The sequence below is a fragment of the Rhinopithecus roxellana genome, chromosome 17 (assembly GCF_007565055.1).
Source record: "Rhinopithecus roxellana isolate Shanxi Qingling chromosome 17, ASM756505v1, whole genome shotgun sequence".
Taxonomy (NCBI): domain Eukaryota; kingdom Metazoa; phylum Chordata; class Mammalia; order Primates; family Cercopithecidae; genus Rhinopithecus; species Rhinopithecus roxellana.
The window spans coordinates 15,220,572-15,233,913 of record NC_044565.1 but is presented as its reverse complement, the minus strand read 5'-3'; the positions used below and the strand labels follow the sequence as shown (position 1 = coordinate 15,233,913).

Genomic DNA, 13,342 nt, shown 5'->3' with positions numbered 1-13,342 from the left:
TGCAAACTGTCAGTGGATTTATCATTCTGGGATCTGGAGGACAGTGGTCCTCTTCTCACAGATCCACTAGGTAGTGCCCCAGTGGAGACTCTGTGTGGGGGCTCCCACCCACATTTTCTTTCTGCACTGCCCTAGCAGAAGTTCTCTATGAGGGCTCTCTCCCTGCAGCACACTTCTGCCTGGACATTCGGGTGTTTTCACACATCCTCTGAAATCTAAGTAGAGGTTTCCAAACCTCAATACTTGACTTCTGTGCACCCACAGGCTCAACATTACACATAAGCCACCAAGGCTTGGGGCTTGCACCCTCTGAAGCAACGACCTGAGCTGTACATTGGCCCTTTTAGCCACCACTAGGATGCAAGACACTGAGTCCTGAGAACAAACAGCAAGGCCCTGGGCTCAGCCCACAAAAACATTTTTTCCTCCTAGGCCTCCAGACTTGTGATGGGAAGTGCTGTTGTAAAGATCTCTGACATGCTGTGGAGACATTTTGCTCATTGTCTTGGCAATTAACCTTTGGGTCCTCATTACCTATGCAAATATCTTTAGCTGGCTTGAGTTTCTCCTCAGACAAGGGTTTTTCTTTTCTATTGCATCATCAGGCTGAAAATTTTCTGAAATTTTATGCTCTGCTTCCATTTTAAACTTAAGTTCCAATTCCAAACCATATCTTTATAAATGAGTAAAACTAAATGCTTTTAGAGCACACAAGTCAAATATTGAACACTTTGCTGCTTAGAAGTTTTTTTCACCAGATACTCTAAATCATCTCTCTCAAGTTCAAAGTTCCACAGATATCTAGAGCAGGGACAAAATGCTGGCAGTCTCTTTGCTAAAACGTAGCAATAGTTTCCTTTGCTCCAGATCCCAATAAGTTCCTCATCTCCATCTGAGATCACCTCAGGTTAGACTTTTTGGTCAAAATCATTCAACAAGTCTCTAGGAAGCTCCAAATTATCCCACATGTTCCTGTCTTCGTCTGAGCCCTCCAAAGTGTTACATTCTCTTCCTGTTACCCAGTTCCAAATTCATTCCCACATTTTCAGGTATCTTAATAGCAGTACTCCACTATACCAGTACTAATTTACTGTATTAGTCTATTTTCATACTGCTGTGAAGAAATACCCAAGACTGGGTAATTTATAGAGAAAAGCAGGTTCAATGGACTCACAATGCCACATGGCTGGGAGGCCTCACAATTGTGGCGGAAGGTAAAGGAGGAGCAAAGGCGTGTCTTACATGGTGGCAGGCAAGAGAACATCTGCAGGGGAGCTGCCTTTTATAAAACCATCAGGTCTCATGAGACTTATTTACTCTCATGAGAACAGCATTGGAAAAACCCACCCCCATAATTCAATTATGTCCCACTGGGTCCCTCCTGCCACATGTAGGGATTATGGGAGCAACAATCCAAGATGAGATTTGGGTGGAGACACAGCCAAACCATGTCACAATGTATCTACATGTAATTTTGCCACAGAAAAGTCATTAGTTTTTTATTCTAGTAGGAGAACAAAGAATTTAGAGAATAAAGTAGGCCTATATTGAATTGAATAAGCACCATCTGATTTTCCATTCATTATCCATACAAGAATAAAGTCTGTCCTGTAATTAAAAAGTTCTTCAGTTTAAAACAGTGCTCACTGAATTAGCAGGCATCTGATATTCTGGGATAGTAGGAAGATATGATCCGCTTGTGTGGCTACCTTTCTTATATATTATCACATATTTTCATACTTGTGTCTACCGCCTACTGTATTTTCTATTGTTTTATTGTTGTTGTTAGGTGATCTCTGTTAATCATTGTGAATTCAGTGTTTATGTTCTTGCTTTCGCTGAGTCTCAGCAAGGATCTTCAAAAGCTTCTGTTGACTTACATCGTACTGTCATACTGTATCAATCACACAATTATTCTATTAATACTAGTCAAATGTCTGAGGACAAATTGTATGTATGTATGTGTGAATGTATTCGTGTGTTTATGTGATATTTTTTAAAGTCATTAAAATAATCTATAAATCTTTGGTTTTTCTCCACCTGTCTTATTTAGAACTTTTTTCCCCAACCTTTCCTTACTAATAATAACTATGTTTACCAATTTTGTGACATGGAGAATTTATTGTTAAACAAATGATGAACTGATTGTAGAGATGTTCAAATCAGTGACAATTCATTGAAAAATAAAATTATAAGTGAAGGATATGGTGTTTCCTTTGAAAAGTGCAAAGAGAGGCTTAGCTACAAATGGTTTATTCTCTGGACACTAGTATTTACTTTCTTTTTCTTTTTAATGTTGTTGGGTTGTAAGAATGTGTTAATAATACAACAGAAGCCACCAGAACTAAAAACGATATTTTCTTGACTACTTCATTCTACAGATATTTCATAGGAGTGTATGTGATAGGTATTGTGCAAGTAAGCACTGAAGAAATAATAAATACTGCACATAGTAGCATAGTACTTGACCTCATGGAGGAATATTCAGAGATTGAAGGCAAACTATCAAGTTTGCCATTATAGACTCAATGCTTCTTTCTAAAGGGCATGTTTCAGGAGCTACAAAACACATAGTCAAGTGTCCTAATCTAACCTGATGACACCAGGGAATACCTTCTGGGGAAAAATGTTCCTGCCAAGAAGATTCCATTAATTAGTAATGGTTAGCTAATGAAAAATGGAGATGAGGTGGGAGCAAGGGAAAGTATTTCCCATAAAGGAAGCTACATGTGCAAAGGCCCAGAGAGAAGAAAGAAAAACTTTGGAAGAATTGAAAGAAGTCTCATAAGGATAAAAAGAGCAGAGTGAGGCAGTGATGGCTGTGAGAGGGGACAGAGAGGTAGGAAGGGACCAGATCGTGGAAGTACTTATAAACTTCACTAAGGGTCTGAGATTTTATCCTAAGAGAAATGCGAAGGGTTATACTAGACAAGTGGCATGATTAGATATTGACTGAGATGTGGAAAATGGGTGTGATTAATTGCAGAGAAGATGCAGAGAGGTCTGTCAATAGACTGTAGTAGTACTTGGGCAAGAGGAATTTGCAACCTAGATTTGGATGGTGTCTGAGAGAATGTGGGTCATTCCTGATGATTGGAAGACTTTAGCATGAAAAACATGAGGAACCACCTAATCATAATGTTGTCAGAAGTGTTATACTAGTGTGAGCTGGGATGAGTATTGAGTGACAAAGAAGACTATAGAGCAAAGGGTATGTATTTTTGAAAAATATTTTGTGATTGCTTTTCAAATTACACATGTCAAACATGCTTATTATATAAAATCACATACAAGCCAAAAACACGTAATTGATCAATAATCACACTGTCCTGAAGTAACTAGTATTATATATTTTTAAAAATGTCCAAATATGCATATATGCAAACATACGAAAGAGAACATAAATTATGTACACTTTTAAAAATGGAAGACAGGGTTGGAATTTTGTACCATTCGTGTCCTTTTTAAAAAATTATTAGTTTAACAAAACTATATTCCCACATTATAAAATATTATTTTACATATTTTATACGTGTAATATAAATATAAAATACATATTAATGTTTTCATTAAACTTTCTATTTGCCTTGACTTTGATATTTGCATTTTAAATAAAATATTAATATGTGAAATACATTCAGTCATATAGACATTCAGATGACAAACTGATGAGGTCTAAAAGATAGTTCTTTTCTGTTTCTCCAAGAGCGTGTAATCAGTATTATGCTGGGTTTATTGTGGTAAGTATAATGTATTATAAGAGTAGCAAAAGAAAGCACTTATAAATTATTCTAAATCAGAGAAATAAAATGTAAATTTATTTGTTTATCTTCTCTAACAAAATGCTCCAGTCTTTTTATGTAGATAGTACTACTGTTCAACATTTCTTTCACCTCTGAGTCCTCATCTGAGCTAATGCCAAAATGTCTTAGCTCAGATTTCCATGTTAGTTAATTCTAATGGAATAGAAAATCTCTTCTTGCATTATACAGAATTCAGCACCGAGATGGCATCTCAGATTCTTCCTAAGTGCTTTACAGATGGAGAAAACACTCATCTATTTGCAAGCAATATTCAAGGTCAATTTAAACAGTGTTTCTAGCAGATCATTTTTTATGCAAAGAAGCAGGGCTTCTCACTTAGGTTAGATCTATGAATAGGGGCCACTGTTTGTGGCTTGTATTTGTTCCTTAAGCCGTCATGCTTTTAAAGAATAACAATAAAAAACAGTTATTTAACTATATAAAAACATATATATAATTATTTTTTCAAATGTTATTTGCTTCAACATGTTAAGCTTTAAATGAAACTCAAGGACACTCAAATAAAATCACTTTTGTCAAAGCCTTTTCCTGTAATAACATATCTGGATGATGTAAGATGTATTCTCTTGTGATGTCCAAGTGATTGATAAATCAATTTGTATGAAATACACAAGAACTATTTGGACTTTGTTGTTTTTTTAAATGAGGTGAATAAGAATTTCTATTTTCTGACTAGGAAATAAAGTATGCTAGGCCTATTTTAGATGCTTCAGTGTGCCAAAGATGGTATTAAGTTTGGTGATCATAAATTATTAATCTGGAATAAGAGGTTGAATGTATTTTGAAAACTTAAACCTGTTTCACCTGAACATGTTTAACTAGTTAATAAGAAACATCAAAAAGACAAAACCCTGAGGTCAATGGTCATTTTTTGTAAAGCTATTATATGCTGTTTAAATTGGTTGTTCGGGTCTGTCTATAACATAAGTTTAATAACCTAGCTCAAATGCAGATTTCTAATTTTCAATTAACATAGGAATAATTTTGTTTGCTAAAATAAAATAAATGAATGAATGACAAGTCTGAAACATGAAATGTTCTAGGTAGAACTTTTTAAAATTCCAAATTTCAAAAAATCATGTGGCAACTGTATAGCTCAAGCTTTAAGTATTAACTTTTAACCTTTGACCTTACAGATTTTAACCAATGAAATGTCTCTTTAAACTTTAAAGGAAACAATGATAACGAGCGCCTGGCGATTGCTAGACAGCGAATTCCATATCGACTTGGTCGAGTAGTTGATGAATGGCTACTCGACAAAGGTAAAAAACATTGATTAAAACTTCAAATAAAAAAATAATTTGAACATAACCAAGTAGTACTTCATTGTAACACTAATAAACATAAAAAATAAATTTTCCGTAAAACTAAATTAAAAACAACTTTAAAACAGTAAAATGTAGATAGTAATATTTGCATACCTTGTATAATAATTTCTATACATTTTTAGACGTACCAGCTGTTTAATAATCTTACCCAGTTAACTTAAGGTTAAAGGGACTGTTAAATATAATCCACTAACTCAATCTATGAGGGTACTCACAGCAAGCATTAACCCAAAATGATAAATCATTCATAGATTATATTACATGTTCCAGCCTCTAAATTATTAACTAAAATATATGTAGTTCTGATATCTTTATTATGGTCCTGAAAAAAAAAAAAAAAACTCTTTGTTTAAACTCTAGGAATCTTAAATAGCGGGCAATATGAATTGCCGGTCATAATGAAGTCCCTTTAACGTTTACAACCTTCTAAGAGGATTTGGGAACAAGACCTAATTAAAACTGAACTTAAAGTTGTGTGCATGCTTTTATGAGCAGAGAGCAATCTGCTAAAACTGGATACTCAATTTGATGATAATGGGATTGTTGTTAAGGATTGCTGTTTGATGGAAATGTGCCATCATTTCTCCATCGGTTTGTGTATCATTCCTGAAGCCGCTTTTTACATCTGAAGCTATTTTTTTTTTCATTTTGTTTTGTTTTGATAGATGTGCTGAAAGCCAATCAGAAAAATATTTTTGGAATTTTTTTGTCTCTGACATGCTCAGTGTAAACCATGCATTTCTTTTCAGTGTGATTGCCGGAAAAATAGAATAATTCAAATAACAATGAATGATTGCCTTCAAAAAATAAACAGCACTAAAGAATAACATATAGATATATGTGGACATTATGTGAATTATGAAATTTTTACCATAAAATTTAAATTAGATTTTAGCTGCTATGTATTAGTTTCTGTCAGTGGTAATTTCAGAATGACAAATACTTGAAATGTTATCTTACATTTTTAAAATTTAACAATTTAGACTTAAGGCACCAACAATATAAGATCTTGATGTAAAAGGAGAAAGGGATCCACTAAAAACTGATTTGTAATAAATATCTTTGATTGGTCTTTTAGCAAAAGCACTACATTTATAATAAGTTGAGAATTTACAAGTATTTGCCAATAATTATGCATTTCATGGACACCTCATTTATAAGCAATGAATTATGAGTCAAATGCCTCTCTTATAGTTTATTGCTCTCATTATTCACCCCATGAAAGATCTGTTTTATCATCCTTTGTAGATATAGAGTTCACAATCAACATTTTTGCATGTATGTAATATTATTTTTACAGGGCGTCAGCTCACAATCTTCAATAGCCAAGCAACCATAATAATTGGCGGGAAAGAGCAGGGCCAGCCCTTCCAGGGCCAGCTCTCTGGGCTTTACTACAATGGCTTGAAAGTTCTGAATATGGCAGCCGAAAACGATGCCAACATCGCCATAGTGGGAAATGTGAGACTGGTTGGTGAAGTGCCTTCCTCTATGACAACTGAGTCGACAGCCACTGCCATGCAATCAGAGATGTCCACATCAATTATGGAGACTACCACGACCCTAGCTACTAGCACAGCCAGAAGAGGAAAGCCCCCGACGAAAGAACCCATTAGCCAGGTGAGCCTGTGGATTTTATTCCTTTATTTTCATCCTATATTATTTATGATAGTGGGCTTTTCTGCATGTGTGTTTTTTTCTAAAATGGAACATTTTTCTGATCTCAGGCACTACAGCTTCCTTTGAGACTAGCTTAACATAATGCATTCCCTTTGAATATGAAATGTGTATATGTTGTTCATTAGAGTTTTGTGGACTTTTACAAAAGATTTTGTTTTGGTTGGTTAGATGCTAAATGATAGTTTTGATTCCATAACCCTCCTCTAGCCCAAGCTGAGTGGATTGTCTGCTGATTACATAGGATTTCACTTTTTAGTTTAAATGAACAAGTTAACGAAATATTTGAAAACCTTGTCTGTTTAAGCTTAGCACTTCAAAATAAAATCAAAGCAAATGTAATCTTAAAAGAGATATTTCAATAGTACAATACTTCTATTGTATTTTGAAGTTTAAAATTTTGAATTGATAGCCATGTGGCTTTTTTGGTGAATGATGGGTCTACTCTCATTATTTATTAAAAAAAAAAAAAAAAAAAAAAAATTCTATTGGTTTATCTAAGCACGCAAACCCAAAATATGGGATAAGATATTTTGTATATGTGATTATTTGCCCTCACATAGAATTAACTTTATTTAGCTTATTTCAATCTTGTGCCTAAAAGTTTTGAAGAATATAATTTTTAAATGTGGCATTTGCACAACTTTGAAGTATGTTAATTCAATCAAGACGTAATTATTGATTGCCTTCTACATTTCAGGCACTGACTTGGATATTGTTGTTCCATTAGTGAAGAACACAGGAAAAAAATACCCTTATTTGAAGTGCTGTTAGATGCTGTTCAAATGCCATTAGATTCCTGTTGGTATTTATAGCCTTTGTACATATCCAGTTGTTAATTCTTTCAGAATTGTGTATTATCCTTGGTCCAAAATTAATTGTTACATTTTGTTCTGTTTTACTGATAGTGAGTATATTCAGTAGGTGCCATTTAAAGCTTTTCCAAATACACGATCCCTACTTTTCCAGAAAAGTGCATTCTGAAGAAGCAAGAGTGATAATTATATTTAAATTTGCTTTTACTTCTTACATTTGAAACAGACCTGCATCCAATTTGGAAGGAAAATAATAGAAGGCAAATTCTGTTTGTATCAGCACCCTAAATATGAATTAACATATGTTTCCCAGAAAATGAAGAAAACAGACTCTGATTTTTACTTTGAATGGAAAAGGGTGAGAGGAACAGAATACAGGAAGAGAAAAGGTCCTAGAAGAGGGATGGGCAAAAAATACAAATTCAATGTAGCGTTGGATATATTGCACCTGCATGTGCACTTATTTTCATTTTTCTCTCTTTTCTTTTCCTATTTGCATTTGGCTACAAAATAAAATGGGATGTCTTATAGGATGTTCACAAATATGTATTTATTGATCACTCTGTACATGTCCCAGATACTTTTCTAGGCATGAAGATATATTGGTAACAGCAAACAAAAATCCCTGCCCTCAAGGAATATACATTTTAGTAGGAATATTTGCCTGCAGTGTGATCCTTTTGTTGATTTTCTCTCTTGTTAGGATTTATAAGGTTGCCGATAACATCATAGCACTTAGTTCCCTGGATAAAGACTTGTGACTTTAGAAAGATTTATGCTTGCCCAATAGCTCCATTTAACATTCTTTGCTAATATTTCATTAATGATTTGTTATTGTTGTAGATTTATGGTTCACTTACTGATAAGCAAGTTATTAAAGTAAATCTGATACAGGAAAAATGAAACTCAAATAAATTGATAGACTTTGCTTTATCTAAAATAATTCACAAGAGGACATTCAGAGTTAGGAATGCTTTTATGAATATAATTTGAAATAATCAGTTATTTTTCTTAGTAGTCTTGTTTTATCATTAATGAAATTACAGTTGCCAAATCTCCTATATAAACCAGATGTGTCCCAAAAGAAGAAAAAAAATTATCAGCATTAGTTTTATGTGTTTTGTCAATTAGTAACATATATTAAGAAATATTATTTTTAAGTACAAAATAGCTGTTTCACTTGAAAGCTAAATACCTAGAAATGCAGAAATAAAGATTTATGCATTTTATCATATTAATTGATGCAAAAGGTAAACAGTTAACTGCTCATTAATTGCCAATGAAAAGAGCCTCTTTTATTATAAGCTATTACATGTTTGAAGACAGCAGCAGTTTATAGATGTAAATGATCTAATTAATTAGTGAATACTTGGTTCATTTGAGGAGATATTGACTTAAATAAGAGATTATTAGGTTCATTTAAAAATAGATATTCAAAATTGTTAGCTTTGTAATAAACCAATGACAGTAATTAAAGAATTTGAATTGATATGTTACAAGTATTCAATTGTAGCAATGGTATTTTAAAGTTGGGCTAATAGTTTTTAAAATTTCTTAAGTCATGATATATATATATATATATATATATATATATATATGAATACAGGTAACAACACATGTATGTATGGGAAAAACATTAAGGAAGAAAGCAATTTATTTATATTTGAGTAACAGAATAATTTGTTGAAAATTTTCCGTAATTCATAGTTGACTTTTCAATTGTCCTCTAAATACAGTAATATTTAAACTAGGAAATTTAAATATGAGATAAATTTCTAATGTTAATTTCAAAACTGTAACCTTTGTCCTATTTTTGCAGGTTGGATGAAGCATCTTCCTTTAAATGTTATCCATAGTGGCCATATCTGCCCGCTTTTATCAACTATCTTACAAAATTGTGTATCAGAAAGGGTCATTTCATTTTTCAAAAGCCACACTGGACTGTTTTCTCAATCAAAGTGCATTTTTCTCAGTGATAACACTGAGCCACTTAAGCTACAATGGCCATGTACCTTGGGGTGATTGCATGTTTTAAAACTATGGAAACAGATTTTTGGTCAGGCAGAATTAAATTGGATTCGTTTCAAATAGATGAGATGAGGTTTGTTCAGCCATCCTGCAAGGGTAATAAGGGAGAAATGTATTTCAGTTTTCGCAGACTCAGAGAATATAGGAGTGTTCATCAAAATATCCTCCATAAAGTCCAAGTAAATATCCTTTAAAAAGTAAAAAAAAAAAAAAAAAAAAAAAAAAAAGAAGTTTTTTTGTTTGTTTGTTTGTTTTTGTTTTTGTTTTTGTTTTTTTAAGACTGAGTCTCGCTCTGTCGCCCAGGCTGGATTGCAGTGGCCGTGTCCGGATCTCAGCTCACTGCAAGCTCCGCCTCCCGGGTTCACGCCATTCTCCTGCCTCAGCCTCCCGAGTAGCTGGGACTGCAGGCGCCCGCCACCTCGCCCGGCTAGTTTTTTTGTATTTTTTTTTAAGTAGAAACAGGGTTTCACCATGTTAGCCAGGATGGTCTCGATCTCCTGACCTCGTGATCCACCTGTCTTGGCCTCCCAAAGTGCTAGGATTACAGATTTGAGCCACCGCGCCTGGCCTTTTCCTTTAAATGACAATCAATTTTCAGCCCAATGTTTACTTTAGAAAGATGTGATTTATATCAAGATATAACAGGAACATTTACCAAAACTTCTGATCAAATGGTTCATTTTAATGTGAATATAACAATATTGATAGTACTTTTTATGTGGATTACATAAAATTTATAAAATTCATTTTACTTGGAATATTTAATTTTTAAATGTTTCCATAAGGCCCCCTCATTTTATGAAACTTTCCAGAAGGCTAATCTCAGAAAGCAAATATTTGCAAAAACTACTGGTGTTATAAAGTTCTTGGAGGTTCTGAGAGCTTCTTGGCATGCGGCATGAGTATCATGCACTTTTTTTGGCTGCTAAATGTTCCCCCTCTTCTAATTAAACTTGCAGTGTCATATGAGATGAGTACATGTAAGCCAACATGAAGAGGACAACATTTCCTTCCTTTGCCTGTCCACATAGAAAGGAAAATTGAGCTGTGCTATTTCTTTTGAGATCAAGCTTGTGACATCGCTTCTGGAATGTTCTTTATAGCACATTTTATGATCTTTTTGTTCTTTCCTTCGAGAATATTTTACAAGCTACATACATACTGTAGAGAATACATACATACTATAGAGAGATTATAGTATAATGAAAGAGCATGGTGAATGAGGAGACCTGGTTTCCACTTTCAGCACAACCACCTACCTTGTCCTGTGACTTGGACAACTTGGGTCACATCATTGTACTTTGACCTTGCTGCCTCTGTAAAATAAGTACATTGAACTAGGAAATTCTTGAGTTGTACTCAGCTCTAAAATTTCTTTGATTCTAGTGATGATGCTCCTAATTAGGTCTTCTCATGGTTATTTACCAAAACCCAGATTTCACCTCTATCTTCCATCATGTGGCCATGCAGCCCAGTTGGCCTGGATAGTACCTGTGCATGCCTGATGTTCAGTGTAATTATTAATAGTATATTTTTGACTCTCAAAAGTATCCTATTTGGTTTATAAATGATATTGTACCCTGCTTTTACAGCATATCCAAAACTTACCTTTTTAAGAAAATCATACTGCATAAGAATAATACATATTATGTCCTATTCTTTGTATTCGGAGCAAAATTTGTTTCTGGTATCCTTGCCTGGTGTTTAGAATCCATAATGTTTTTCATTTTCTTTTCATCTTGTTTCAAAAGTCTTGAGAAAAGAGAGAGGATAAAATTTTGAGAGATTCTGGTTTTCGATTGGAGGGACTACAGTTTGCAACTCTTGGGAAGAAATTAAATTATAAAGTGAGATGGAATCAGTAAATATGTGTTAAATGTATTGGAGGAGTTCCATGGTTTCAGTTAGGCATTTTTTATCAGGGTGGAGTTAGCAAACCTACTCAAGGAAAGGAACTATTGAGAATTCAAGAAATACTATTGGTAGATTGTCAGAGACATTCATTTCACGTATGAGACATCCTATTAAAGTCAGTGGTATTTGATTCCCAGTTGGGTTTTCTGAAAAAGAAGTCAGTTAATGTTCATGCAAGAAAAGAATATGAATATATTGGATACTTGTGTTGCTTGCTTGGAGGCTTTAGAGGTACTCAGGAAAAATGAATATTATTTGTTTGAAAAATATAAGCAGAGTTCATACACATTTCCTTGAAAAATATTTAGAACTAACAAAATACATTTTGCAACTTCAAAGAAAAAAATTTATTTTTATTAAAAATATTAATTAACCTTAGTTGTAGCTTTGCGATTAAAAATAATAGCATTACTTATAATTATATATGTTCCTGATAACCACTGTGCATTTTAAAAATACTGGTGACATGAATAATTTTTTCCCTAGTCCAATCATTCTTCTGAATTTACTTAAATTAATGTACACTTTTATAGCAAATTTTAGTGCATATTTGAAAGAAAAACACTTTGATGTATATTTTAAAATATATACAAAGGCACGTTCTCCTGAACTTAATGGTGCCTGGTGAGAAGAGTGTAATGTATTGTAATTTTAAATGTGTGTAAGCAACAGTTACTCAGAATGTGTTTTTCTCCTTTCATTAGTGGCAAGAAAAGGTGCTACAGTAATGCATTTTAAAGGATTTTTTTTTTTTTTTTAAGTTCTGCATGGTGCATTTTCTTTGGGGTTTGGAAGTTTTACTAGATGACAAAATGCTCTATTGGTAGATGCAGCCTTGGTTTTGACACATCTTCCCACAAAGCTAGTCTGAGATAAACATATTCATCTATCCATTCATTCATTCACTCAACCAAGTTTGATGAGCACTTACTATATCTCAGGTACCTTTCTACTACCTTTCTAGTCTGTAGAAATACAGCATTGAACAAAATTAGACTTTTCTGCACCGAACTTATGTTCTAGTTGGAGAAGATGGGCAATAGACAAGAAAACAAATAGCGTGGGGTGTCAAAGGCTGCAGGAAAAAAAAAAAAAAAAAAAAAAAAAACAAAGGAAGGACGAGGGGGATGCCTGTGTGTGGAAGGGAACCATGCAATGGAAATCTCTTTTGAATAGATGTGCATAAAGTATTTGAGATGTAGGTATCAATTACATTAAACTTTGGTATATTAATCTTCAGGCGTTTCTTCAGACCCAGCAGGATTGCACCCTGCATGGATAGTGCCACTGGCAGCATTAGCTTTCTTAGGAAACTGGAAGCCAGAGAAAAGAACAAAAGCAACACCAAGATATACTTTACCTGCTCCTAACCTTTAGAAGGACCTGACCTCTGTGGTCCTCTGGCTTCTAATAAATATTTTGCTAATTAAATCAGAAGTGTAATCACATCCTGCAGAATATATATATATGTATATCTGAGGATAAGATGGAAACTCAAAAAGTACAGCTTGGTATTATTATTCCTTTTCAAAAAGGAGAAAATTGAGGCATAGAAAACCTAACTTACCCAAGGCTATGCTGCCCACTTTTTTTCAGGATACATTGAGGTGATCTATCTTCTGCCCTTATGTATTGCCTTTATTCAGAATCTCATCACTTCCTGCTTTCTCATAGTCTTAACCACCTCCATTGTGATCTCCACCCAGCTGTCAGATTATCCTTTTGAAAATGCAAATACAATCATATAGTTCCCTTC

The 13,342-nt window shown here is 33.8% G+C and overlaps 1 protein-coding gene across 1 annotated transcript in view; it reads left to right on the top strand.

Moving 5' to 3' along the window:
• The window catches only part of LOC104668948 (neurexin-1-beta), a 320,192-nt gene extending 310,720 nt beyond the window's left edge, over positions 1–9,472 (top strand). The window contains exons 4-6 of the mRNA XM_030921397.1: positions 4,997–5,086; positions 6,453–6,772; positions 9,464–9,472. Coding sequence (XP_030777257.1) covers positions 4,997–5,086; positions 6,453–6,772; positions 9,464–9,472 — 419 coding nt within the window. The remainder of the gene's footprint in view (positions 1–4,996; positions 5,087–6,452; positions 6,773–9,463) is intronic.
• The last annotated feature ends 3,870 nt before the right edge of the window (positions 9,473–13,342 follow it).